Below are 27,560 nucleotides of genomic sequence, written 5' to 3'. Positions count from 1 at the left end.
GATGTACACGAGCATACAGTTTGTGTCTTGGGTTGAAGATAATCGCCGCCTAACGGCCAGGAGTTGATACTGCGACAAGGAAGCGTCACGTTACACTTCCATATTTATTTCTTTCACGTCACATGACAAATACATTTCCAACTCAAAGCTTCCGCATCTGTTCCACTAAAGGCAACCAGTGCGACCATCTCAAGATTATACAATGACTTTTTCAAACATTCGGATTATCCTACTGTGTTTTGTCTCTGCAAATACAGTAAGTGTTTTTAAATCCACTATTTTCTTATTTTTTGCACTAAATTAGACAGAAGTAATTGGGAATGAAACCAGACTGTCTAGTCAGAATGCAAGCCTCTTGGAATGAATGCACATAAACCTGCATGATGTTGATGTTTTAAACTTATGCTATAACAGGAACTAGTCACATATTTACCCAGGTAGTGCACTGACATTTCATATCTGGCTTGATTGCGTCTATGTTCATAACTTTTTAGGCAGTGTTTAGGGTGTGTTCAAACCTAGTTCTGTTGACAGAAACCTATCACAGTAGATCTGCAAGCAGTATACATTAACAGCGTTGATAATGATTAGAATGTGCTACTTTTTCCTTTTGTTTTAATTTACGTAAACGTGTAGGCTTAAAAATGTTTACACTCAATTGTTGCACTTGTCTAAAGGGGAATCAAATGTCACGCGGATGCCATCACATGATAGGGAAATCCTCCTTTCACTCATAAAATACTTAAACCTGTGACACAGAGTAGGCATGCAATGAAATTAAAAACAATAACTATAAAAGAAGGAATGTAATTGCTGCGCCCTCCTCAGAACATTATCCAAAGTAACTTTGCTGCTGTAAAAACACTTGCAGGCTATATTGCTTCCCTGGATTTGAGTCTGTTGTTATGTGACCCTAACTGTTTACAGTGACTGCCAAGTGAAAATAGCACTTTTAAAGTTCCTTTTCTAACTCATACCAAATGATGTTGTTGATTTATCCTAGTCTTGTATTTGTGGCCAAAGCATAAAGAGAGAAAAAGCACACTTCCATAACCCTACCTCAAAGCTTCCTTACACTGGGCAAAACATTTAGTGTTTTGTAAGCTTTAATAAAATATCCCAGAAAGTGTTGCACACATACATAAACCTTATTACTCTGAAATGTGTTTACATCCCTGTTTGTGAGCATTTGTCCTTTGGCAAGATAGTCTTCCTGCCCTCATGTTAAAAAGCAGAGGGAGCGTTCCTTAAGCTGGTGATCGTGTCACCTTTTGCGTTCCATAGTATTTGTCCTGTTCGTTAAGGCGTTTTTAACGCCTGGTTCCACATGAGGAGGCTGTCTTAAGCTGATGATTGTGAGCCCTTTTGCGTTCCATAAGTCAGACCGAATGATCATTACACAAGTACACCTACAGGGGACAGTGAAAGGACACTAATATGTGCAGTTTTGTCACACTGGATGTCTCAAGTCACTGGCGTGGCATGTTGACGCCGGGCCGGGATGCATGATATCTTTACAGGCTCCCAAACCCAAAACTAGCTTATGAAGCAGTATATACGCATGTGTAGCCGATCCTGCCGTAGACTAACCTATCAGCTGATTTCTGACTGGGATAGCAACGGAATCGAAACACAGGATATAAACTAAAAATAAAAAATATTTTTTATATACAGGTCACCATGGTCCCCCAACCCACCCACCATGGGCACCCACCCCCCCCACCCACCACGGGCCCCCCACCCACCATGGGCAACCACCCCCCCCCAACCACCACGTGCCTGCGTGCAGCCATGCCTCCTGCACTAGCTCCCACATGCCTCCCAATAGCTACGCCACTGTCTCAAGTGTTATTGGCATGCTGACTGCAGCAATGACCAACAGAACTGATACCAGACAGTTTTATTTTTAATTTCTCTGCCACGAGGTGCCTCCAACTTAGTTTTTTATAAAAGTTGGCAGTATGTCCAATGGGCCTTACAACCATAGACCATGTGTAACCACGCCAGCCCAGGACCACCACATTCGACTTCTTCACCTGTGAGATCATCACAAAGCGCCAGAAACTGTTTCATGCAAGATTAACTGGGTGCTTGTTGATCTGACCTGGGTCTTGACCTTACTGGTGTTAGCCATTGTAACTGACTTCTGTAGTCAAATGCTTACCTTCAAAGAATCGAGAAGTGTGCTCCACATGGATAAAGCCTAGGCGCTAACTCGGGTGCCATACACCCACACAATTCATACATGGGAAAAAAAAGAACTGTTGTTGTAAGCCCTTCTAGATCTTCTTTAATTGAACTGGGCAGTTACTTTAAATATCTGTCCATCAGCTTGGTGTGCCCCGGAATTTCAATGTGGACTACAAGAATGACTGCTTCCGAAAAGATGGGGAAGAATTCCGCTACATCTCAGGTAGCGTCCACTACAACAGGATCCCCAGGGCTTACTGGAAAGACAGGCTACTCAAGATGTATATGGCTGGACTAAACGCCATTCAGACGTATGTAGATTGTCTACTATGCCGTACATACAGGGAACACCTACCTGTTAGATGAGTGTGTTAAATGTTTCTTCCACTTTTTAGTTAGTGATTCCACTCGTTACGTGTAAAGAAAGTTGATTAAATTATAAAAAGAAACTGAGCTCTGTAATCGTAACCTCAAAATGTTGGTAAGCCAAAAACATGAATTAATTTGCCCTTAAACTTCAGCTAAAACTATGATTGACCTGGTGGTATTTTGAAAAAAGATCTGAAATAGGTATAACCTAATTGTCCATGTCGGTTGAAATACGGCATTTGAAATTCCAGATATGTCCCCTGGAACTTCCACGAGCCCTCGCGGGGCCAGTACAACTTCAGTGGCGACAGGGATCTGGAACACTTCCTCCAGCTCGCCCACGACATCGGCCTCCTGGTAGTTTTGAGGCCTGGGCCCTACATCTGTGGAGAATGGGATATGGTGAGAGGATTTCCATAACGTTTCCAATATACTGTAAACAGGTATTTATTTAATATACGTGCTGATGATTTTATTGTAGTTTGCCAAACTTTATCAGTGTTTTACGTCGTTCTCCAGTCGATCGGTCGCTGTACTTCTTGACAGAACGTTTGATGATTTGCTCGGTCTTTAGGGCGGATTGCCTGCCTGGCTTCTCAACAAGAAAGACATCGTCTTGCGCTCCTCAGACCCAGGTTCGTTTTGACAATCAATGAGTGCAATGGTTTCTGACAGTATTAAGTTGTAATAGTGTTTTAATTAAACCTATCCCCCGTTCGTATAAGATTACATTGCGGCTGTTGACAAGTGGATGGGCAAGCTATTACCTATGATGAAGCCTTTCCTTTATCAGAGTGGTGGACCCATCATCACTGTTCAGGTGAGCTGCGCTGGTTTCAGGATATACATATTTGGACATTTTAAAGCCATAACAGCATGTCTACGTGTCTCTCGTTCCTTCTACATTACTCTCTCTCTCTTCTTTCTCTTTTTTCCCCCATCATTCCTTTCTGTCATTTCGGTCTTTCAGGTGGAGAATGAGTACGGCAGCTACTTTGCCTGCGACCGTGACTACCTCCGTCACCTGACCAAGCTGTTCCGCTCCCACCTGGGAAACGACGTGGTCCTGTTCACCACGGATGGTGCCGGGGTCAGATATCTCAAGTGTGGCGCGCTGCAGGGCCTCTACGCCACCGTGGACTTTGGCCCAGGTAGGCGTCTGAGACACAGGATCAGCTTATATTAAACCGTTACCATAGCGTTAACCGGGAAATGACCACAAACTCACCATAAATCAATGAAGGATCGGTCAGTTATGATTACAAGCTGCAAGAGGAAATCCACATTTAGTGTGTATGTGTCTGTCTATGCCGTGGTTGACCATGTGACTGCTAGCCTATTTACATAGTTTGCAGTAGTGTTGACTCAGTGTTCCTTAGAAAAATCTGTGACCTGTGGGTTTTAGAACTTGTTACACAGCTCTGTCTGTCTGTCTGTCTGATCATCAGGTGGGAATGTGTCAGTGGCATTTGATGCGCAGAGACATGCTGAGCCCCATGGACCCTTGGTAAGCCGCTTTGTCATTAGATAGCTACAGGGAAAACACTGAGTTCTAAACAGCCTGTGTGACTTATCCTTAATTTCCATGGCAAAACTCATAATGTTTATTTTATATTTATTAATTTATTGTACATTATTTACACTCAGTAGCCAGTTTATTAGGCAAATCACCCCATTCACAAAAATGGATATTAAGCAGGCAGGCATTTAGGCATAAAGTTGGAACACACTTGTTTGTCCTTCTCACGGATGGAGTACTGCAGCAGACAACCACATGGAGTACTGCAGTAGACAACCATATGGAGTACTGCAGCAGACAACCATATGGAGTACTGCAGCAGACAACCACATGGAGTACTGCAGTATACCACCACATGGAGTACTGCAGTATACCACCACATGGAGTACTGCAGTATACCACCACATGGAGTACTGCAGTATACCACCACATGGAGTACTGCAGTATACCACCACATGGAGTACTGCAGTATACCACCACATGGAGTACTGCAGTATACCACCACATGGAGTACTGCAGTATACCACCACATGGAGAGTTTTTTGTTCTTTTTGATTTAGGGTTAGGTTAAGGTTCATGGGTGAGGTGAAAACACTTGCGTGCCATAGCACTGGCAGCAGCCTGATATTGCTGACCCTGTCTTGTGTTCCAGGTGAACTCTGAGTTCTACACTGGTTGGCTGGATCACTGGGGGGAACATCACTCAACCGTGTCCACCGCCATCGTGGCCAAATCCCTGAATGAGATCCTCGCCGTCGGAGCCAGCGTCAATCTGTAAATCCAGGCAGTTGATCACAACACGGACTTTGAATTTATAGACGGAGAGATGAATGTTTGGCATTAGAATGACTTGGTGTAATAGTTTAATTGGAGTGTGTGTTTGTTAACGTGAACTGTTGAGCGTGAAAGAGGAAATGGAGAAAGGACCACTAGTGATCAACCTCTCTCCGCAGATACATGTTCATCGGGGGTACCAATTTTGGATACTGGAACGGTGAGTGGAATGGCTTTTTCCAAGTGCCGTTGCAGAACACGATGTGAAGATGGCTTCATAATAAGAGTATGTCTCCTGTTTAATCAGGTGCCAATGCGCCTTACGCGCCCCAGCCTACCAGCTACGACTACGACGCCCCCCTCACTGAGGCCGGAGACCTCACCGACAAATACTTCGCCATCCGGGAAGTCATCAAGCTGGTAACAGAAACGTCCGTCGCCTTGTCATAAATTAACACACTGGGTTTGACCGTTATGCTTCAGCGTGACTTTTATAGACCCGGTTTCCACCATCAGCCTTTTAAGCACCCCAATTTTCTTCAGTCTTTTATTGTACGGTAAATCTGTCATTTTCACGAGTTCTTATCTGTGATTTGTCATCATCGCCCACGTTTGACCTCAAACAGTACCGGAAGGTGCCAGAAGGGCCTGTGCTTCCATCAACACCTAAATATGCCTACGGAGCTGTGCAGATGAAGAAGGTAGATAATCTTCAGGCAGACATCAATCAATGTTGGCCATAATCACATTATACCGCCACTTCACCATGTAGATGTTAATGCATAGAAAAGCACTGCTGATACTTTAGCCACTATTTTCTACTAGATCGGTGCTGTCACCATCAAAGCAGCGCCGTGACAATGACTGTACCTGACTATGTTGACACAAGGCAGACGTTTTGCAATATTTACACTGTATCGTAGGCACATCATGTTAGCTTATCATAAGCCAGTTTCTATTTTCTAGTTTGATTTAGCATGCAGGGAACATCATGTTTAATGGAGTTTCCTTGATTTCCGCCTCTTCTTTCGCAGCTTCACACAGTGTCCGACGCACTAGAAGTGCTGTCTTTGTCCGGTCCGGTCAAGAGCATCTACCCTTTGACCTTCATTGAGATGAACCAAGTACGTTCACAAGCTCAATGAATGAACTCATGTCTGTTTTTGTTTTACGGTCTTAATGAGGCCCCTAGGGTACTAAAACCAACGTGTGTCTGTTATATAAAATAAGTCTGATATTTAAAGTCCCGTAGATTATTTCGATGCTATATTTTTGGTTGTGAAACATTACTGCACAAACTTTCAGCTTACCCGTTGAAGTAGAATTCAAAAACAGGTCATACAAATGAGGCAACAACTACCCATTTGAAGCCAACTTTTATTCTAAGGTAAAAATGTAGTCTAAATAGGATAACTTCGGTTATGACGTTGAGTTTTGTTGAGATATAAATGTTATGTTGAAAAATGTTAGGGGCGGATTAAGTTCTTTGTCATCTGTGATGTACTGGAACGTGCCTATATCCAGCCGCAGAAGAGTAAGCAGAAGCTATTTAGGGAAAGAACACGCAAGGGAGATCTCAATTTCCAACTCCTCGTTTTCTATCCTCTTCCCTTGTCCCTACTGAAAATGTATTGATGTAGAAGGTCAGAGGGGAGAGTTTTGAAAGGTAAGACAAGAGGACGTTTTCTCCAAAAGCAAGTCACATCAGATTTTCTATTTAGATTTTTTTTAAATAGATTTTTTTCAATCTTATTGAGCTAAAACAAGGCCCAAACACGAGGTACCACTTTAACTCTTGAGGTTCCACTACTTGCATCTTAAACTCCCGAAGCGGAAAACAAGCAGAATTACCACTTGTGTTCCGATGCGTTGGATGGATGGTTTAGATGGAATGTGTGGCAGTTTTAAATGAACACTGCTGGATTTTTAACTTTAAGTCATCTTTTTAAATAGTCCGTACTTCTGTGCCCTGGGGGCCATTTCAAATCAGACCCAACTGTCAGTGGGTTTCCCCTGATTAAATAAAAACAATAAATGGTGTTTTTCTTCATATTCCCTCCAAAAGGCCTTTGGTTTTGTCCTCTACCGGACCAAGCTGCCAGTGGACTGCAGTACGCCCACTCCTCTGTCCTCACCACTGAACGGTGTTCACGACCGGGCTTATGTATCGGTGGACGGGGTGAGTTAACGTGCCACATGGCACTCAACAGTGGGTCACCAGTGACACATCCGGTCTCCCAAAGAGCTGCGGCCAGTACCGGTCATCGTCCCGGGGCCCAGCGCTTGAACAGAACCGGAATTAGAACCTAGACGCTGCGTGTGCGTTGGGGAAAAACCAGTGTCGGTGATCGGACTGAGGCGCTGATCACCAGGGAAAAGGGAAAGTGTCTTTGGGTCTTCCCCAGAAAGCGAAAATCGGTGTGGTCTGTTTCTCAGGTCGCCGCTGGAATCCTGGAGAGGAACAAGGCCCTGACCATCAATGTGACTGGGAAGGCCGGGAGTCAGGTGGACGTGCTGGTGGAGAACATGGGCCGAATCAACTACGGGAAAGACATTAACGACTTCAAGGCAACTTCACCTCGATTTCACCCCACCTGAGCATAACGCCATTAGTACCAGCCCTTTCCGCTTAATTCTACACTCAGGCCCACTTGTTGCGGCCTGCTTATATTACGGGCTGGTGTCCCAGAAACGGATGACGTTTTTTAGTCAGCCATTAGCATTAATCCATGCATTCTTCAAGCACATCTCCACCGATTTTAAATCAGATTATGTAGCGCATGTTACACTCATCAAACACTCTGGAGTTGGATGACCCATTAAGGAGGTGATCTTCAGATCTCCACCAAATCGGCACACCCAATAATTTATACCTAATATACATGTATTATTACATGAATGTACATTGCATAACTAAAGTGCAACATTTTCTTAAGGAATCTCAAAGTTGTCTGATACGTGGTAGCTTGTCCTATCAGGCACAAGTAAATAACAATTTTTATTAGCCATTCAGCATTTTTTTTTAAAGCTCTTTAACATGGGAAAGTTTCGCAGGTTTGGCCCTAATGTTTTGACTCCCTCCTTCCCTCTCTCTCTAAAGGGCCTGGTGTCCAATCTGACATTGGGTGCCGACACTCTGACCGGCTGGGCCATCTACAGCCTCAGCATCGACCAGGCCGTCAGCCAGGGTCTCCTGTGGGAACCGGGCTCCGGGGAGGCCGCTCCCCCGCCACCCTCCCCTCTCTCTGTCCCCACCTTCTACGGGGGCGCCTTCGTCATCCCCGACGGCATCCCAGACCTTCCACAGGACTCGTACATCCGGTTCCCCAACTGGAGGAAGGTCGGGGTTTCACCAAGTTGAATCGATTATTTTTTTCTTCATTTATTTACTTTGACCGACTTAAAGAGAGGGACACTGGAGAATTGTTGACACGAGGGTTCAAACCGCCTGTGCTCTGAGCTAAAGACCCTCTTCGTATCTTGAGGTTTCCAAACACATGAACAAATCACCTTGGTTAGAAACCGTGGAGCAACATACAAGTCCATTGTGCACTCATGTTTATTGCGGTTGACAGTTACAAACTCATCACTGTATTATATATCAACATGTGGGCTGGGCCTCTCTTTCTGCGAGGCGAGAGCAACGCCCTTCTTTTAAAACATGACTTCACAGGGTACAGCCTTAAATGAGATACAGGTCTCAGTCTGTTTTCCCTATTAAAATAAAGTTTCAATTATAAATAAAAATATATAAATAAATGTACTGTTCCCCAGCACTAATGCATCTGACACAATCAATAACAATAGCTTAAGTGTTTTCCTTTCTGATTTTCTGTCTTTAGGGCCAGGTGTGGATCAACGGTTTCAACCTGGGCCGCTACTGGCCCGCTCGTGGCCCCCAGGTGACCCTGTTCGTGCCCGCCATCATCCTGAGCACGGCTGCGCCCAATAACGTGACCGTCCTGGAGCTGGAGGCGGACCCGTGCACCCCCGGGCACTGCACCGTGGAGTTCACCAGCACCCCCGTCCTGAACGCCACCGTCAACTCCGACCACAAACACCAGAGGGCGCTGTTCCGTCGAGACGATCTCTTATGATGAACGATTCTGGAGGATGCGCCGGTGGAGTTGGAAGTGATTGGGATCCACTGCACAGGAAGTGATCGATTCGCACTGAACTTTTTAATCTAAAAGCAATGTTTTACATTTTCAATAATGTCTGATTCTACCTCCTACAGTGCCACTAAATGGCACTGCCATATGAGACAGATATCCCACAGGTCTTGTGTTAAAGGGAACAAGGAAGAGTCGTTTGAACTTCATGGGTATTTCGTGGCTAGCAACCACAACCTTAATCCAAACCTAAAGGTCGAGGGTGGTCTTTAGTATTTATTTTCCTGTCACTGACTGGCGACTCCACTCAGCGTGGCTCAAAGCTCAGCTCAGCACGTGATTGGGGGGGGGGAATGGTAAGCATCGTTACTGGGTCGGACCTCAAGTTCAGGATTTTAGAAAAGGTTGCTGTAGGCTTTTTTTGTATATCTTAAAAAAAAAACAGAGATTCAATCCAAGCAGCGCACTGTACAGCGGATAATGTCCACGCTTCTGTGGTGTAGTGTGTGACCACTTCCTGAAGCCTTTAAATGGCTGCTTTGATTGGGTTTTCCCAGATGTTCGTAGACACGACCTTTGGCATGTCGTCTCAAGTCTAAATGATCTCTCAAAGTCTGTCAGTGTCCATGGATGCGTGTCAAAGTAACTGTGCCTGTGTGCGCCACATAACTGCAGGGATACTTTCTTTTCCATTTATTTCTATAATGAATTGTTGTACTTTTCCATTCATTTCTATAATGAATTTTTGTACAGTGTTAAACTAGAACCATGATATGCTTCCTTTGCACATTTTGATGATTATACAAACTTAGGGATATCCCTGTCTTGGACGTCTTCATTTTTGTTAATTCGATTGGATCTTTTAAATGCTGTACTTTTCCACATACATATTTTTTTCAACTATTTGCAAATTGCAGTATGATCATGAAGATTAATCACAAATGTCCAGAGTACCGCACCGATCTCTCGGCGGGTTTGGAAATACAACATGTAAGTTAACCTGCACTTAACCACCTGTATAATAATAAATAGATGAACCGCGTGGCAACACCACACAGCCGTTAATCATTCTAGAAACCTCTGTTGTGGCCGACAGCTTGTACAAGTCTGGCTTTTAGGGTCTCTTTGGAGCTGTACAGTGGTAGAAGGAGTATAGAGTGGCAAGTCAGTGCTTCTGGAAAATGCTGTTGGGAGGAGTTCAGAAGGGTTTGAACTCTCATCCTGATCTGGTCCATACCCAGGATCGGCACGCGATCGCAGCCGGTAAGGAACACTAGAAGTGACCACAAGGACAGGGTTAGGTTTGTTGAATAATATAAAAACGTGATTCATTTGTCCGTCTGCAATAAGACGTTTGGTTCCACACTTACGCAGGAAAGCTTTCTTTTGGTCCTCGGTCAGTTCCTCGAAAGACTCCCAGAATGCGAGGATGTTAGGATGTCCAGCGTAGTACTGTCCTTCATACGTAGTGTTCTAGTTTACAAAAGAAATGTGCTCAATAGATAAGATGACGCGGTATACGCTAGACAATTAAAACCAATGGAAAAACAAATGGTAACGTCAGGTACATCACACAGCAATACATGATCGGACTGAATTCAAAATGGACCTAGCCCCTATTCTCTGTAATCTATTGGCATCCATTCAGCGTGTATGTAATATGACGATGGCTTCAACTTGCCCTTTGATGGGCCAGGGCCCAGTTTCCTAAAAGCATCAAATCTAATGATGAACTTGGCCTTAGGATGCTGTGTGTGGTGCCGTATAGTTTGGCAGGCCATGACTCCTGGTGTTTTTGTGTGTGTGTGTGTGTGTGTGTGTACAAAAACAGGCCCTGGTCAATGTTTCACTATATTGCCACCTCATTTATAATTTTTACCTATGTGATTTATCAGAAACTGCTTATCCAGAGTATACACTATCATACTGGCTCCCCATGAGATTTGAACCCACAACCGCGTCATTGCAAGCACAATGCTCACACCGGGTAACAGAACCCTGTTGGATGCTGATACTGCCCTGATACTGTACCTGTTTCAGTTTTTCCCAGTCGTAGTTCTCCTTCCCCACCATCACACCCCTCAATTCCTCCGGCTGAAAGATCCCCACTACGCCCTTGGAACACACCTCGAAGAAGCCTCTCCTGAACTCCTCAAACACTGTCTTTACTGACGTGTTAAAGACGTAGTTCACATAGGCGTCAACAAATTCCTTCCTGTCAAAAAGAAGGACAGATGCAGATGCCGTATGAAGAGACAATCCCAAAAATACCAAGACGTATTGGGTTATTGGTTGGTTTTGGGTCAATTCCTATTCAAGCAATAGAGATGTTTTGACATTCCAACTGAAGAAATGCTATGATTTCTTATTTCCCCTCATATATTGTTACATTTAAATGTATTTCCTAAAATGATATTGCCGAAAAAGTATTTACTCAAACTCTGGCAATTGCTTTCGCTGTGGCAATCTAAAAATGTGACACTGTGAGTTGTATTGTGGCAGCTGTAAATATTCCTATAATCTTACTTGTTAGCACCTGTGACAAGTTTTCCGGTTTCTTCTGGTTCAAGTTCCGCCTCTACGTCATTCCAAGTCACCTATTGAAGCAGGTGAAGAAAGTCGTGATGAAATGTGTGCAAATCTTATTTTATGTCAGTTGTGATTACTTATCATTTTTATTATTATTATTGAATATATTGTGTTGCTAAGGAGCCTGAAACACAAGCATGTGGTAACACAAGTGACAACATCCACAATGTACATTACTGCAACCAATAAACTTTGGACTGAGGGTACAGGCAAAATGCAAGGATTTTGGAAATGGAAGAGGCTAATTAACGTCATGTATGCATAGTAATATATAATCATTGGTTATGTCTTGTTTGTGTATAAGTTCAAATGCAACACATACGGAGAAAGTAATGTCCATGTCTTCAACGTCATCGTCAGGAAAATCCAAGATGTACTGCAAACTCCTTGAAAAGCAATGAAAACATTTGGGACACAATAGAATAACTCACTTCTAAGAACAATGCTTAAATAAACTCTTTAGGCGACAGAAATCCAAATATAGACCGAAATATTTTTGGGGAGAATGAGATTTGTGCTGAAAAAGCAGAAGGCGGGATCCAAACACATTCTGCAGCAGTACACGCCCACAGGAGGCGGGATCTAAACACATGGTGCAGCAGTACACGCCCACAGGAGGCGTCGGCCCTGACTACTCGACGGCCACCCAAATACCAATTCCAAGTGGATTTAACTTACCCAGCTAGAACGGGAGAAAACTCTTTCAGGTCTTCCAGTGAGGTGCTGACGTTCAGCAGTTTCTTAAAGAAGGCAAAGGGGAAGGGGAGCTTCACCATGTTGTTGTTGAACAGGGCCAACCCACACAGAACCCCGAACAGGAAGTACCGTGTCTTGTCCACTGTAGGCTGTTGGCATGTATAGGTTGGACAAATATGCAATTAATTAAAGTGTAGGACAGTTAACGCCTGCCTCTAACATGCATCCATCTGTTTTTGTTCTGATCTTGACGTGAGCTTTGCACGTATCACAATCAGATCAAAACGAGTCTTTTAATTATCTTAATTATCTGTCAAGCATAATAAGGGAACATTTAGAATGAGGACAACATTAGGACAAAGGAGGCATATTGCCCCAGGTAAAAATAAGGCTTTTAATTGGTAACTATAAGGGAAACATGTTTGCTTTATGTATTGTAAAAGGAAAGTATTGTCCCGTCATTTCTTGAATACAGTAATAACCATCCAGGTACTCCCTAGGAATGTCACTGCAATGAGCTGACTGCGTTAATCATTAACTAGACGACTTCATAGAAACAGTAAATTCCGTAAACATACTTCACCTTCGCGGGGAACCAGGCCAGTGTCTTGGTGTCGTTGTACATGAACATCCTAGAGTCCGGTTTGAGCAGCTTATCGAACAAGTGGAGGAAGAAGTCCCTTTTGTACACATCCGTCTGCTTTGAATCCTCGTCAAAATATACCTGAGACAGAGAAGCACAACGTCGTGTGAAGTGTTCCTCCGGTCAAAACATGGTCTTGTCTTTGGAAAGCTACAGACAAGTGACAAATGAAAGGAAAAACCAGAACAGTGTCTCAGTAAAGTGTTGGGCTACCAGAACAGCTTAAAGAGCCAGAACAGCTTAAATATGCCTTGTCATATATTCTACGAGTCTCTGGAAATCTACTGGAGGGATGGAACACCGTTCTTTCAAAAGTTATTCTCATTTGGTGTTTTGATGATCGCGGTGGAGAATGCTGTCCAACACGTCAATCCAAAATCTCCCATAGGTGTTCACTCAACATGATTCACATCACTTTCATCCTTGTCACACCATTCTTTGCCATCCGTGCCCCATTAATGAACCCCCTTTCAAAGTCACTTAGAACCTGTCCTCTTGCCATCTTGATCCAAAGTCAAGGTCAACAGGGCCCGCCCAGCATTTTTACACACACCACAAAGCAAGATAGCGTTTTCATTGCTTAACTGTATCATGCAGAACATCTGTATGGAAGCATCTGCATTCATTATGTTCCTCTAATAATTTCTTTCGTTTTTTGTCTTTAATCAGTCACCAGTTTGTATGTTCACATCAGTACATTTGGCAGTCACTCTAAAATGTAAAAGAAACTCAAGCGGATTTACCACAAGGGGCCTCTTGAAGGCACTGCATCTTGCTTGACTTAGTTGTTGGAAAGTGTCTTCGACAAGTGACGCCCGCTTCACCTTCAGTTCAAACCAGGCAGGGGCAATGAAAAAGGGCCACATGCCAGTCAACGGCTGATTCTTTTTCATCTGCAATGAATAGAGTACAGTACAGTCAGGAGTTGGTGCCTTGACACATTAGTCCAGCATTCAATTAAACCATTTTGATCCCCCCCGGAAAAGGTCCAGATATATGGTCTGTTTCGGTAATGATAGTACTCCTGAACATTTGCTCCAGCCCAGCAGGTCTTTTACAGGAAGGTTAATCACGGACCTAGAGTTCTTTTTATGGAGCCTTTACTGTACAGTGAGAATGAAGTTTCATTACCATAAGAGTGGCATAGATGTTGAAAACGTTGATCTTGCTCGGGAGGTTCATCACAAATGGGTAACAACAAAAGATTGCAGGCATCGGACCCACATCCTGAAAGGGATGTAGAAGAAATGCATAATGCATCTAAAAAGTCCAAATTATCTTAACTGTTTAGAATCATTCAAAACTGATGCTCTGATGAGACAGAACTTCAACTGGTAACATACACTGCCTGGCAAAAAAATTCACTGTTTGGATTTAAATAAGCAAATACTTAAGAGCCTGTGACTGAATTACTGCAGTGATTAATACCTTTCAGCTGGCAACAATTAATTTAACCCTAACGGATGCAGTAGCTTCTCATTTCTTAAAAAACATGCCGGAAGACGTATCACGTAATAAAATTATTTGCCTGCATCAAGCAAAGAAAACAACTAAGGAGATTAAAATGACAGGAACTGAGTTATGTCCAACTATCCAATGCATTATTAAAACGCAGATGTTAAATGGCCGTGGTCGGAGATCACTTACGCTTGGTGAAGTCGATTGAACTCACAGGATTGGGACTAAACAGCTGTGTGGCCCCAAGAAAACCACTTGTTAGTGAGACGAATTGGAAAAAAAAGGTTTCAATTTGCTAGGGAGCATAAAGATTGGACTTGAGGTCTGATGAGTCCAGATCAACCCTATTCCAGAGCGATGGGCGCATCAGGGAAAGAAGAGAAGAACATGAAGCAATGCACCCATCATGCATAGTGCCTACTGTAAAAGCTTTTGGAGGCAGTGTTATGATCCTGGGTTGCTTCAATTGGTCAGGTCTAGACTGAGCAACATTTTGTGGCAATAAAATAAAACCTCAGCTGAGTACCTGAATGTACTGAACGATCAAGTTATCCCATCAATGGATTTATTCTTCCCTGATGGTACAGGAATATTCCAGGACGACAAATGCCAGGATGAATTGGCCACCACAGGGTCCTGACCATTGCCTCGTTGAAAGTCTTTGGGATGTACTAGAGAAGACTTTATGGAGTGGTTCGACTCTCCCGGCATCAATACAAGATCTAATGAATTAATGCAACTCTGGACGGAAATAAATGTTGTGACGTTGCATACGCTTGTCAAAACAACGCCACAATGAGGGCGCGCCGTAATCAAAGCCAAAGGTGGTCCTACGAAATATTAGAGTACAACTTTTTTTTGGTCAGGCAGTGTACATCCTCCAGTAGAAAACTACAATATTTCCTTCCCTTTTTTCAGATAATTTCAGATAATAAACAAGTAGTGGAAACCTCAGGTTTCTATTGAAATGCAGACAATGATACTTTCCAGTGGGCGAAAATAAAAATAACTGAAGACTTAGAGACTAAATAACTTTTCTTACCTTCTTTGAATGCCAAAGTATAAGGTCCTCTTTTAGAAACTCAGGATTAAATTGAAACTCCTCCATACAAAAGGTACTGTCAGGAATTTTTGGTGTCTTTCCAGATTTTTGGCTTGCCTTAACAGAAATACAAGTAATAAAAAAGAAATTCCCTTTGTATCAGCAACATAATATTGAATCAATTTACCCAGTCTCATAAAAGAGGTTCCATTGAAATAACTGGAAACCGGGCACCAAATTGGTCTCGGAAATCAAACTGGTCGTCATCTTTACAAATGAATTGGCCTTTAGAGCAGAGATGCGTGGATACTTACCCTGTAGACATGGTCAAGGACCTGGAGCAGGTGTTTGACGCCAGTGTCACGGGAACGTGAAGGGTCTCCGCTCGTCAAAATCCTGGACAGGATCTTCTTCCACACCCCAATCTGCTTGGTCAGGACAGAGGGCTTCAAAGAGGTCCACAAGTCACCTATGTACAGAACATGAAAACATAGATGTTCACCTTTAATGGTGAAGAAATGTCTGTACTGCACAATAATTCCAGTGGAACCCAAAGCAAGCCTTTTCACACTGCATTGTTCTTAGCCCGGGGCTATATTAGACCCAGGTTAAGACTGGCCCTTAATTAAACCTGGCCTAAGCTTTAGACCTGGCTAAGGATTCCCAGTTGTATTCCAAAGCTCTTGGCTAATGGAGTAATACAACACGAGACCATTTTACATTTTATCTGATTTGAACAGACAGTTTTCTATGCTTCGTTCGTGACCCGTTTCAAACTGGTTATTTTCAGTGCTAATAAGCGCTAATAAGTGCTAATCCTGCCATGGAGCAGGGTCAACCTGACTTGGGCTAAGTGTGGTACTAGCCCACTTTGAAATGAGCAACCTGAACACTGAATTAGCCAAGGGCTCAAATCTCATTTTAGACCAGCGCAAACACACTTGATTCAAATAATCAAATGTTTTCGTGATCTTTGTAATCCAGTGCAAATATGCAAGACAGACAATTAAAAAAGCAAGAAGACTTAAACAGATCTATGACTGTATTATAATTCGGGACAACAGGCTTGTGACATTTTAAATGGACGGCAACGTTACCGAGGACCCGCAGCTTGTTGGGGTGGAGCCTGAGGATGGCAGCGGCAACAGCCTCAGTTAGGTCCGCCCCTCTCTGCTGTTTCTGAAGGACCCTCAGGAGCTCAGGAAGAAGCAGGTAGATCCTCAGGCCCTCGACCCCGACGGGATCCTCATACAGAGCCGGAAGCAACATGTCCTGGACGGCGGTTTCCACCTAGTGACATGGGAATGGTCAGTCATGAAACCATAATGAAAATTGAAATGTGAAAATATACAGGAATATGAATAAGACAAATTACTTCAGCCAAAACATCTTTCTTTGTCAGCTTCCGGAATGCGTCTCGGACAAGTGAGAAATCCAGTCCAGACTGATTTGGTGAGGTTTGGTAATGTTTGTCACAACTGGGGAAAAAAACTCTGTTACGGAAATTGTTGTTTCTTATAATGTAATTTGGTCCTTGTAAATGAATCGTGCTTTTGATCTAAAATATTTAATATTGTTACCGTTCATCAAGAAAGCTCCCATTTAAACATGATGCAGAAGAGAAAATTTGCTTGATTTCTCTGGAGAAAAGAAATAGTTGAAGTTTGGTATATGACTGCAACTTCACAGAATGACAACAGAAAAACAGTAAGTAGATGGATTATACTCACTTCTTTACTTTTTTCCATGATTTTGAATCACATCCTGACATCCATTTGTCAATGATTTTCATATCTAATTTGTTTGACACTTTTTTCAAACTTGACCGGAAATTGTTTGACTTTTCTTCGAACTCCTGTGAAGATGACAATATGATGCACTGTATTCCAGCAATGGTATAGTACAATAAACAAACAGTCCTGTTTTGCAAATCAAATGTTGAAAAACCATCTCTGGCGATACCTGTCCAAGACCGCACAATCCAAAGGAAAGGTTTCCTCCAGCATATATGTGTTCGACATGCATGTCATTCATTTGGTCTGAAATGTTGAAAAAAGGCAGTTTTCGTTACGACAACGTTTTATTTCATTCATGTTTCTAAGGGTCCAAAAGGCTCTGAATGAGTGTTAAATATCAAGTTTGATCAGTTCTAAAAACATGCCCGCTTTGGTTAATGTCACATAATAATTGAATGTTTTACCTGGCAGTTGCATTGGGAGGGGCACCGACTGGTTGATCTTAACTCCATTTCCCAACTGCCCTTGCTCTCCACACCCAAATGAGTAGATCTTGTTGGAGGCCCGTACAAAGGCCAAAGTGTGGTGTCTGTGGCAAATAAGACAGATGGAAGGAAAGTATTATCAATACAAAGAATTATAAAAAAGTAGGGATGCTAATATCTTCCTTTAAAGACAATTCTATACAAAACTTGATATATGGACAAAGATACAATACGGTTTAGTTTGTAATAGCTGTATGCAAATACCACGCAACTCAAAAGGAAACGCAACAAAATACAAGAAATGTTTCTTCAAGTATAAATTTAACTTTGTTGCTGATGCAACTCATGAGTTGGGCTTCTCTGGATTGAGCCGACTTCTGTTAAGTTTGTGTGTGTTTATAACACATGTTGTGGGCCCATGAATGACGCATCAGTAAATTCCTAAGAGTTAAACCCTTCGGATTTGGAGGATTTGGTAACTAAATACGGTTGCCTTGCCTTGTCAGGCTGTGTCAACTCAGAGGACCAGACAATTAGTTCCATCCAGCTTATAGAGATTACAACCTAGACTACCTGGTTGAGCGAGGCTCAGTGAAGAGCATGACCAGAACAGAACTGCATTGGGATTACTTCAGAGGACACAAATCTCAATGCTGACAGTCCTGTCACTGCTGTAAGTTGATATGAGGAGGCAGAGCCTCAATCACAGGTTGGATATCACAAAATTGGGCAGAATTAAGGTATCAAATTAGGCAATGCATTTTATGAACTTAATCTGATATGAAATCACCAACACCCATCAATTAAACTGTCCGTTTAGCAGATTGAGTATTTCAGCCAGTAACGTATCAACTTCAGACTTTGAAAGTAGCCATGATGGGAAAGGAGATACATAAATTGGAGGGATGTGGGGAGTGCTAAGGGTTAACTGGATTACTAGAATAACAGATGCTAAGGGTTAACTGGATTACTAGAATAACAGATGCTAAGGGTTAACTGGATTACTAGAATAACAGATGCTAAGGGTAAACTGGATTTACTAGAATAACAGATGCTAAGGGTTAACTGGATTACTAGAATAACAGATGCTAAGGGTTAACTGGATTACTAGAATAACAGATGCTAGGGGTTAACTGGATTACTAGAACAACAGATGTTAAGGGTTAACTGGATTACTAGAATAACAGATGCTAAGGGTTAACTGGATTACTAGAATAACAGATGCTAAGGGTAAACTGGATTTTCTAGAATAACAGATGCTAAGGGTTAACTGGATTACTAGAATAACAGATGCTAAGGGTTAACTGGATTACTAGAATAACAGATGTTAAGGGTTAACTGGATTACTAGAATAACAGATGTTAAGGGTTAACTGGATTACTAGAATACCAGATGCTAAGGGTTAACTGGATTACTAGAATAACAGATGCTAAGGGTTAACTGGATTTACTAGAATAACAGATGTTAAGGGGTTAACTGGATTACTAGAATAACATATGTTAAGGGTTAACTGGATTACTAGAATAACAGATGTTAAGGGTTAACTGGATTACTAGAATACCAGATGCTAAGGGTTAACTGGATTACTAGAATAACAGATGCTAAGGGTTAACTGGATTTACTAGAATAACAGATGTTAAGGGTTAACTGGATTACTAGAATAACAGATGCTAAGGGTTAACTGGATTACTAGAATAACAGATGCTAAGGGTTAACTGGATTACTAGAATAACAGATGCTAGGGGTTAACTGGATTACTAGAATAACAGATGCTAAGGGTTAACTGGATTACTAGAATAACAGATGCTAAGGGTTAACTGGATTACTAGAATAACAGATGTTAAGGGTTAACTGGAATACAACAATAACTGATGTTACATCATGCCCACTCGAGATTCGATCTAGCAGTCTTTCGGTTTCTGGTCAGGTGCTCAAAATGCTAATGCTGCCCCAACACGTACAGAGTAAGTAGCACTAGTAAAGATCTTGATTGGTTGCCAAGCAAATAACACATAGATGAATAACTATCAAACCAGTAACCTTCTTATCACAAAGGAGGGGTGCTTGGTTCCACAATAAAGGAGAGGTCTTATAATTACTACAAAACAGGTACTTTCGGAAGGTTGATAGGAAATTATCGCCAAGTTTATGATGTGTAATTTTGTACGATTTGTAATTTTGCATTACATGAAACGTCTGGATCAGTTTGCGTAGAACAATGCACTCGTATATTCAACATTCAAACTCAGTGAACAATACGTATCTGTGAATTCTTATTATCCTAATAAAAGGCCAAGTTTTAAGATGAAAAAAAACTAAACACACAGTACACCAACATTTTCACAATATTTTGTCAGTTCCAAGCAATGTAAGATAGGTGTAGGTTACCTTCCACAGGCTATCTGGGTCACATTTCCCCCCCAGAGTTCTCCCACCACTCGAGGTCGTAGTTCATCGCTGAATGAGTTGTGTCCGAGCTGCCCATAACGCCCAGAGCCAAAAGTGAGCACCACACCACCCTAGAAGAAAAATTACCTTTGAGGTTGTTTCAGTATAAAATTACCAAATAACTCAAAAAAAGACAAAATTGAGACACTAACATACCCTGCTCAAAAAATTTTTACACGCAATCATCACAGTTTATCACCAAGTCCATTAAACCTCAGGGATATCAATCTGTCCAGTTAGGAAGCCCAAGCGATTGTGAATCAATGTCCTCTGTTTTTGTTCAAATTAAAGTGACAAAAGGTGCACAGCAAGACAAGCCCCAAAAGGGAATGGTTTTGCAGGAGGTGCCCACAGACAATTGCTCTCTCCTTATTCTTTCTGCGCGATTCTTCTCTAGTTTTGCTAGTGTCCTTGTCACTACTGGTAGCATGAGGCGGTACCTGCAGCCCATTCAGGTAGCACAGGTATTCCAACTCCTCCAGGATGGCACATTCATACATGCCGTCGCAAAAAGGTTTCCTGTTTCTCCCTGTACAGTCTCATGAGCATGGAGGAGATACCAGGAGTCGGGCCATTACACAAGGAGAGCTGGACATGTCCGTAAAAGGACATCAACCCAGCAGCAGGAGCAGAGGAACAGGAGGAGCATTGCAAAATGACTTCCAGTGGGCCACTGGTGTCCATGTTTCTGACCAAACTGTCAGAAATAGACATGGTGAACGTTTTGCTGCCTGCAACATCATCCTGCATGACCGGTTTGGCGGTGGGTCAGTGATGGTCTGGGGTGGGGGGGGTCGCACAGACCTCCACGGGCTAGCCAACTGTACCCTGACTGCTGTTAGGTACCGGGATGAAATCCTCAGACCCATCACCAGACCTTACACTGGTGCAGTGGGCCCTGGGTTCCTCCTGGTGCAGGACAATGCCCAGCCTCATGTGGCACTGACGCCATGATCCAGGTCTGGGAGGAGATCCCCCAGAAAACCATCCGCCATCTCATGCATACAGGCATGTGGGGGCCATACACACTACTGAGTCACATTCTGAGTTGCCGTGATGAAATTCAGTTGGAACAGCTTGTGATTTCAATTGTTTACTTCGATTTTTGGTTTGAGTTTGAATCCAGCCCTTTGATCTTCTATATATTTCCTTCATCGAGACCCAATGTGTGATTTAAATGTTCCCTTAATTGTTTTGAGCAGTGTATATAGATAGACATACAATGTAGACATATTGTAGACTAAATGATAGAAAAATTAGTTGTGTCAGGCTGACTGATATGTTACTTTTGTCAGAACGGCAGTATGTTCTTCTCCACAAGCAATCAAAACAGTCTTCTTCAGATTCAGGCAATCGACCTGCACCGGACCATGTCTGTCTATTGGAAATAGGGTAAATCAGGGGACATATCAGGGGTCTATTGATACTGGTTGTGCAGGCATTTTTGTTTTAGCCCAGCACAAACACATTCGTAACAAAAAAATCTACTTTTCATAGTCTGATGATTTGAATATGGCATTCAAAAAGAACATAAGGCGTTGTTATTGTTTATTGTATACTTTACCTTCTGTGTCCCCGAGACCCAACTGACCGGCAGCGTTCTTGCCCCAGCCAAACACAGATCCAGAGAGGGACAGGGCGAAGCTGTGGTCGCCCGCAGCGGTGATCTGAACCAGGGGGACGCCGGACAGAGACTTCAGGGGCTGAGGGGACGCGGCGCTGGGCACGGCCCTCCCCAAACCCAGCTGACCGCTGGTGTTGAGACCCCAGGTGAATACCTGACCGTCTAGACCAAAATCAGAAGTTATCAGCCGTCACAATGAAACTTTGACTGAACTGTTTCTATTTACATTGACCGGCAAGGGACAACATTTGAACACTGTTTTAGTATTGTACTGTTGTTAATGGTGGTTGCTTACCCTGTGTGAGGGCAATTGAATGCTGGTCTCCACATGCAACCTGAGTTACTGGTCGGCAGTTTGGGATAGTTATTGGTCTGAATGAAAAACAGACAGGTGTGATTAGCATTGACTTAATGACAACTAATTATTTTTATGACAAATTGTCCCATTTCTTTTACATACTTTAGCTATGTGAAAAGGGCTGACATTGCTATTGCATTTCGATAGGCATAGCACCAACATACCAGGGTTGGCTAAACAGAAATGTATTATGCCATGGCACCCACCTGGAAATATTATCTGTACCCAAACTGAGAAGCCTGCCCTTCTCAGACAGCAAAACAACATGCGATTCTCCACAACACAGAGACCGGATCTTCTCTTTAAAGTTCGAACTCTCTAAAGCACATGAAACATGTTTTTTAGTAGCAACATCTATTTTTGGACTAATGAATACCCATTAATAACTAGCGAATAATATGACTAATGATAACAAGAGAGACTTTGACTTAGTACCTCTTCTACTTTAATGTTTGTCAACAATGTACTATATTACATAAACGAACACACTGCATAGCCTATAAAACTTGGATAAAAAATAAATAAAAAAAAAGGATTATAAGACCTACTAAGTTTTCCTGTGATCCTTCTCCCATCTTCCTCTCGCATACGAGCGACCGACACTGATCCCCCATCGTTTCTGATAAACGCAAATACACTTTTACTTGCGAATAAATGTAGAATTTCAGATTTCGGCTGTAACCAATGAACGCAATTACTATCCGTTTTCGTACTGTCTAAAACATTGGAATTCAATAAACCAAAGCCATTACGACTATCCTCCCCCCATGAAATCATAGTTGTGGTTGTCCTACTGGTCTATTTAGAGTAAATGTCTAAAACTGCAGAATCAGACTGTTCAGGTGCTCCGTGCTCCGTGCTCTGACTCGGTGAGTACGCTACTGCGTTTATATACCACAACTATGACGTAGACAGAAACATCAACAGAGGAAACGAAAATGAAACTTGGTTGAGTTAGTTTGTTTGAGTTCTCGCAAAAAGAAACTTGGAAGCCAAATATGGAACGCGTGCGTACCTGAGCAGCAACGGCATAGGTTTGTATTGTTTATTGGGGGAAGGGGGGGTCAGGGTAATTGGATCTCAGGAATTTTAAAAACTATTTTCCAGGGGGGTCACACTGACATGTCTGTAATATGTGGGGGACCCCCGTACCCCCCTAATTCTACACCCATGGTGAGCAGAACTGCTTCAGTGTTTCTTTCTGACACCTCAAAGTCAGCCGGGAGTGGGTTTTGTGTAGGCGAGATGAAAAAACGCGAGACTCAAACGTAGAATGTATCTGAGGATCTACCTAGACAATGCGTCCGGTAGTTCATACATATTTGCTTATAGCCTACCATTTTTAAAAGAACATTCTGCGAGCAACTCCAGAAGGCCTACATCGAAAACGAAAGTGTACTGACGTGACAATCGCCGCTTTATCTGAACAATTGCTGACTAGAAACTGAAGTCCAGGGCCGATGACATGTTTATGATGCGAGAAACCAGTCAACACCTAGTCAAAACTACATGCATTTGCATTTCATTGGAACTGTCGGATGCTTCTGTGTTGTGTAATGCATTTACTAAGTCTAGGTAAATTAATTAAATCCGAAAATACAATTCGGGTTTGATTGAATAGACACAATAAAACTACATAAGGGGCATACGGAAAATAAATGTATTTTAAATATATTTTTGCAATGCAAAATTTATTTAGAATGTACGCTGAATATATGTCGAATACATTTAACTTAATTCAAAATACATTTCTGGTATCAAAATGTATTTCACCTTTTATTCTGAAATGTATAAATACATTTAACTATATTTAAAATACATTTCAGCTATTATTCCGAAATTTATTTGAAAATGTATGAATACATTTCAGTTTTGTCCAAATGTATTTCACCATCAACAATGCTCTCATTACAATTGTAATGTATTATAGAAAATACATTACAAAATGTATTTTGAAGCCCATATTAAAATGCATTTTCCAGGTCCTGTGAAAGTAAAATGATGAAACACATTTTATAGATGTGTACATTACCAAAATACATTTCATCTTAGTCACAAATATAGTCTAATGTACTAAGGTAAACTTTGTAATACCACTACTTGCCTCTCCTATCCACCTAATCCTGTCCGATATATTTAGACATGCATTTCAAAAATGCATTAAGTCCCTTCTTTACAATTATATTTGACATATATTTACCAAATGTATTCAGGAATGTATTTTCCAAATGTAATAAAAAATATATTTAAAATACATTTATTTTCTGTATCGGGGGGGTTAGATTAGCCATGACCGAGCAGACATTATCAGTCTGTAAACTGTATTAGCATAATCTCAACTAGTCTTTTCCCCCCAATGGCCCTCATTTATCAAAAGTGCGTACACCAAATTTCCAGCGTACACCTGGCGTACACCCAAAACCATGGTGTCTTTGAGATTTATCAATATGGACGTTGGCGTACGGCACTCTCAAATCCTACGCCAGCTCAGGAGGTGGTGTACGCACGTTTTGAGTTAGTGCGGAAATGCGCATGTTGAGTTATATGTTCTCATCATTTATGTTATATTATGTTGTTTAATTATGATACTGACTGTTGTATACCCAAAATTGTGCAAGAGTTAATTGTGCGCATGTGTGAAGAGACGGGACTTTTATTTTGACCTGTCTCAAGTAAAAAATGTGTAGCCGTATACTCAGCCCCTACTGCAGTTCCCTCATGCACTGATGTTATGCCAGTGCATTGAGATGTAAACTGAAAATAAAACAGTATTAATAGTTGTATTTGGAGTGATCTTTGGTGGATGGATGACAACAAAATATTGCACATGGACATGGCGGAGAGAAATGAAACCTTAACAGCGCAGAAAAGAAAATCCTAACGCACTGACAAACTAAAAGATGTGATATATTATGACCTACTGTAAAAAAAAACAACAACATAATTACAAACTTCAGTGTTTATTTTTGTGCAACATGGACTTCAAGGTTTCATTTGTGTGACTTTACCAAAGCATTTGACTTATATGTATTCCTTCAGATTCCTTTTAGACAATAATAGAAATAATAATAATAACGACATTCTTCTTCTAAATAACAAAAAACGTCATTGATAAATATCATGAAATAATAAGACGAATATTACAAATTGTCATGCAGTTATTGATGTGAATGAATGGTACTCCACATCACATCATCATCTTTTATTCCGCTTTTTAAACTGCCAAATGAAACAATTTTATTTCTTTCTACCTCCCTGGTGATCGTCTCAATCTCCACGTCAGAGAAGTTTCTCTTTTTTGCCGTCTTCCGTGTGTCCATGGCGTAAAATGAGGGCGTGGGGGAAGCGGAGACTTGAATATATAGGGGCGTGTTATTCTAATGACGATCGTTTTCATCCGCGGCATTTATCAAGGGAAGGTATTAGGTACACCTGGATTTTAGAGGTACGCACAGTTTCATAAATCAGGCGATGAGAGGAGTGTAAGCAAAATCTTACGCCAACATATACGCCCGTTTCTACGCAAGAATGATAAATGAGGGCCATTGTGTGCACACCTACACCCCCACATACCCACCTTACACGTGCACACACACAGGCACACACATGCACAATCAAACCCAAACTAAACATGGTCCACAGCACCTTGATTCTCAGTAGGCCCTGGGACCCCCAACCCGGGACAAATATATCAGGCTGTGATTCGGTGGTTTGCCAGACTCAAGGGGGAACATAAGTCCGCCTAAATAAGCCTGTGGTTTTGCTGGAAGAACCAGCAACCACAGAACAGGACAAGATGGAGGAGGTAATACAGGAATTGGAGGAGCCACAACAATGAAATGTATAAATGCTGTGTGAAATTGGGGCTTAGGATCTTTCTTAGGAAGCTCATAGACAGTCAAGTTGGGCCTCTGATCTCAGCTAAGTTAAAGAATACTTTGTAAAGGGACTGGTCTGTGAAGGGCTTACAAGTCACACAGGAAAAGGACAGTCTGAAACAGGAAACCAAGGTAGGATGCACTGACACGAACACCTCCAAACCAAGTACCTACGACATCAGCGACCCATCGTTTGAATGCTTTAAAGTGTCACGGAGGGGCGCAACTTCCTCTATAAATAACAGAAACAATATTATTAAAGAATGGGCCCATTAGTCTTTAGAGCTGGTTTAAAAGTCCTTTGATGTAAATGGACTAACAGGATTTCAGCCATTACTGTCCTCCCAACACAACTGAACTGTACTGACTGTCAGTTAAACTGTTGCATGCAACAGCCAGTCAAGCTCCCCTTATCCCTAAAAAACAAATAAAAAAATAAAGAAACTACAGCACATTGAAAGAGCATGGTAATAGCTGTGGTTTAGGAGTTGTTTCTGTTTTTCAGGGAGGGGGTGTATCCGTTGTAAAATACAGGGCCCTGGTGAAACAAAACCCTGATCTACTATTTTAATGATTCAGAGGTATACTGTACACACAATGATCCCAATTACTCATGTAGTAGGTTACGTGTAATAACAACATGGTAGATTTCTATGCTAGTGAGTCACACCAAAGATTGGAAGGGAGGAAAGACTGGAAAGACAAGACTCAGCTTTCAGCAGACACCCTAGATACCCAGATAAGGCCTACCATTCTCATATAAGACTGAATTTAATTAAGTAACTGAGGTACCCCAGATTGGGGTACTTACATACAGGTTGAAATCTTGATTTATGCAAGAAGCACTATATGCTAGGTTTCTCTTTGTTTGTAGGTAGAAAAAGAAGAGACTAGTACCAGTGGAGTAACAGCAGTATGGAAATGAAGGCTACCACATAGCTAATGAAGTCATATTTGTATTTTTTAGCTTGTGCATCCTGAACTATCAAGATATCAGATGAAAAATAAAGAACGCTTGACAGAGATCAAGAATTACTACAAAATACAGACTAATGGCTCCAAAAAAAGCATTGCATGATACCAACAGACCTGCAAGCCTAACTGGAGTCAGGCCCTCGATGAAGACTTTGGCAACTACGAACTTGGGAATTTGAACCCTGCAGGGCATCATGGAAAAGGAGATGCCTCCCAAGCCACCATGACCTTCACCAACGTAGCTCCGCAAAACCCAAAAATGAACCAGGAACAATGGAACCAGTATGAGCAGAAGCTGAAGAATGTTTTGAGTAAAGGCTGTAGTGAAATGTGTGTTGTGACGGGGGTGGTCCCAAGCAACGGTTGGGTAAACCAAAATCAACGGGTCAATGTTCCCAGTCACTACTGGAATGCCTTCTGCTGCACCCACAACAACAATGAACCTCTCAAGTCTGGAGGTGCCTTGTATCTTAACATAGATGAGGGTGTAGTTACGGAGTATAACAATGTTGAAGACCTTCAGAATTAGCTTAGAAGGCTAATGAGTGTCAACAACAATGTCCAAACCTTCAATGGCTGTTAATCTGATATAGCCAGACATAAGTTTAATATCTGGTGTGATTATTTTGTGTTAAAAAATGCATGCTCAGGCCATTTTTAATCT

General features: G+C 42.0%; 2 protein-coding genes across 2 annotated transcripts; one reads left to right on the top strand and one right to left on the bottom strand.

The window, feature by feature from the left end:
• Positions 1–101: 101 nt before the first annotated feature.
• glb1 (galactosidase, beta 1) lies at positions 102–10,017 on the top strand. The gene is made up of 16 exons (XM_010891576.5): positions 102–256; positions 2,332–2,501; positions 2,811–2,961; positions 3,134–3,194; positions 3,285–3,379; positions 3,530–3,710; positions 4,008–4,066; positions 4,731–4,852; positions 5,032–5,072; positions 5,160–5,272; positions 5,479–5,553; positions 5,887–5,976; positions 6,918–7,031; positions 7,289–7,420; positions 7,953–8,192; positions 8,695–10,017. Exons 1-16 carry the CDS (start codon positions 203–205, stop codon positions 8,947–8,949), a joined length of 1,953 nt encoding a protein of 650 aa, XP_010889878.2. The 5' UTR covers positions 102–202; the 3' UTR covers positions 8,950–10,017.
• On the bottom strand, positions 9,397–22,907 carry LOC105022848 (probable E3 ubiquitin-protein ligase HERC3). Its single transcript, XM_010891577.4, has 23 exons — positions 22,592–22,907; positions 22,250–22,361; positions 21,981–22,057; positions 21,626–21,847; positions 21,348–21,439; positions 20,002–20,132; positions 17,593–17,717; positions 17,355–17,431; positions 17,123–17,247; positions 16,973–17,032; positions 16,768–16,870; positions 16,490–16,682; positions 15,707–15,861; positions 15,393–15,509; positions 14,024–14,119; positions 13,636–13,785; positions 12,833–12,973; positions 12,232–12,398; positions 11,876–11,939; positions 11,491–11,561; positions 10,996–11,179; positions 10,335–10,437; positions 9,397–10,237 (listed from the first exon to the last, which is right to left on the bottom strand). Exons 1-23 carry the CDS (start codon positions 22,818–22,820, stop codon positions 10,035–10,037), a joined length of 2,997 nt encoding a protein of 998 aa, XP_010889879.2. The 5' UTR covers positions 22,821–22,907; the 3' UTR covers positions 9,397–10,034.
• Between the last annotated feature and the right edge of the window lie 4,653 nt (positions 22,908–27,560).

The sequence above is a fragment of the Esox lucius genome, chromosome 25 (assembly GCF_011004845.1).
Source record: "Esox lucius isolate fEsoLuc1 chromosome 25, fEsoLuc1.pri, whole genome shotgun sequence".
Classification (NCBI taxonomy): domain Eukaryota; kingdom Metazoa; phylum Chordata; class Actinopteri; order Esociformes; family Esocidae; genus Esox; species Esox lucius.
The sequence above is the reverse complement of the archived record's forward strand: the minus strand, read 5'-3'. Positions and strand labels throughout refer to the sequence as shown.

Excerpts from the sequence above, each read along its gene's own strand:
- glb1 (XM_010891576.5), top strand. The coding sequence starts at position 203 with ATGACTTTTTCAAACATTCGGATTATCCTACTGTGTTTTGTCTCTGCA. Across the intron at positions 2,502-2,810 it reads GGACTAAACGCCATTCAGAC|ATATGTCCCCTGGAACTTCC; the intron begins GTATGTAGATTG and ends TTGAAATTCCAG. Across the intron at positions 7,032-7,288 it reads CTTATGTATCGGTGGACGGG|GTCGCCGCTGGAATCCTGGA; the intron begins GTGAGTTAACGT and ends TCTGTTTCTCAG.
- LOC105022848 (XM_010891577.4), bottom strand. The coding sequence starts at position 22,820 with ATGATTTCATGGGGGGAGGATAGTCGTAATGGCTTTGGTTTATTGAAT. Across the intron at positions 17,248-17,354 it reads GATTGTGCGGTCTTGGACAG|GAGTTCGAAGAAAAGTCAAA; the intron begins GTATCGCCAGAG and ends TCATCTTCACAG. Across the intron at positions 14,120-15,392 it reads TACTTTGGCATTCAAAGAAG|GATGTGGGTCCGATGCCTGC; the intron begins GTAAGAAAAGTT and ends CATCCCTTTCAG.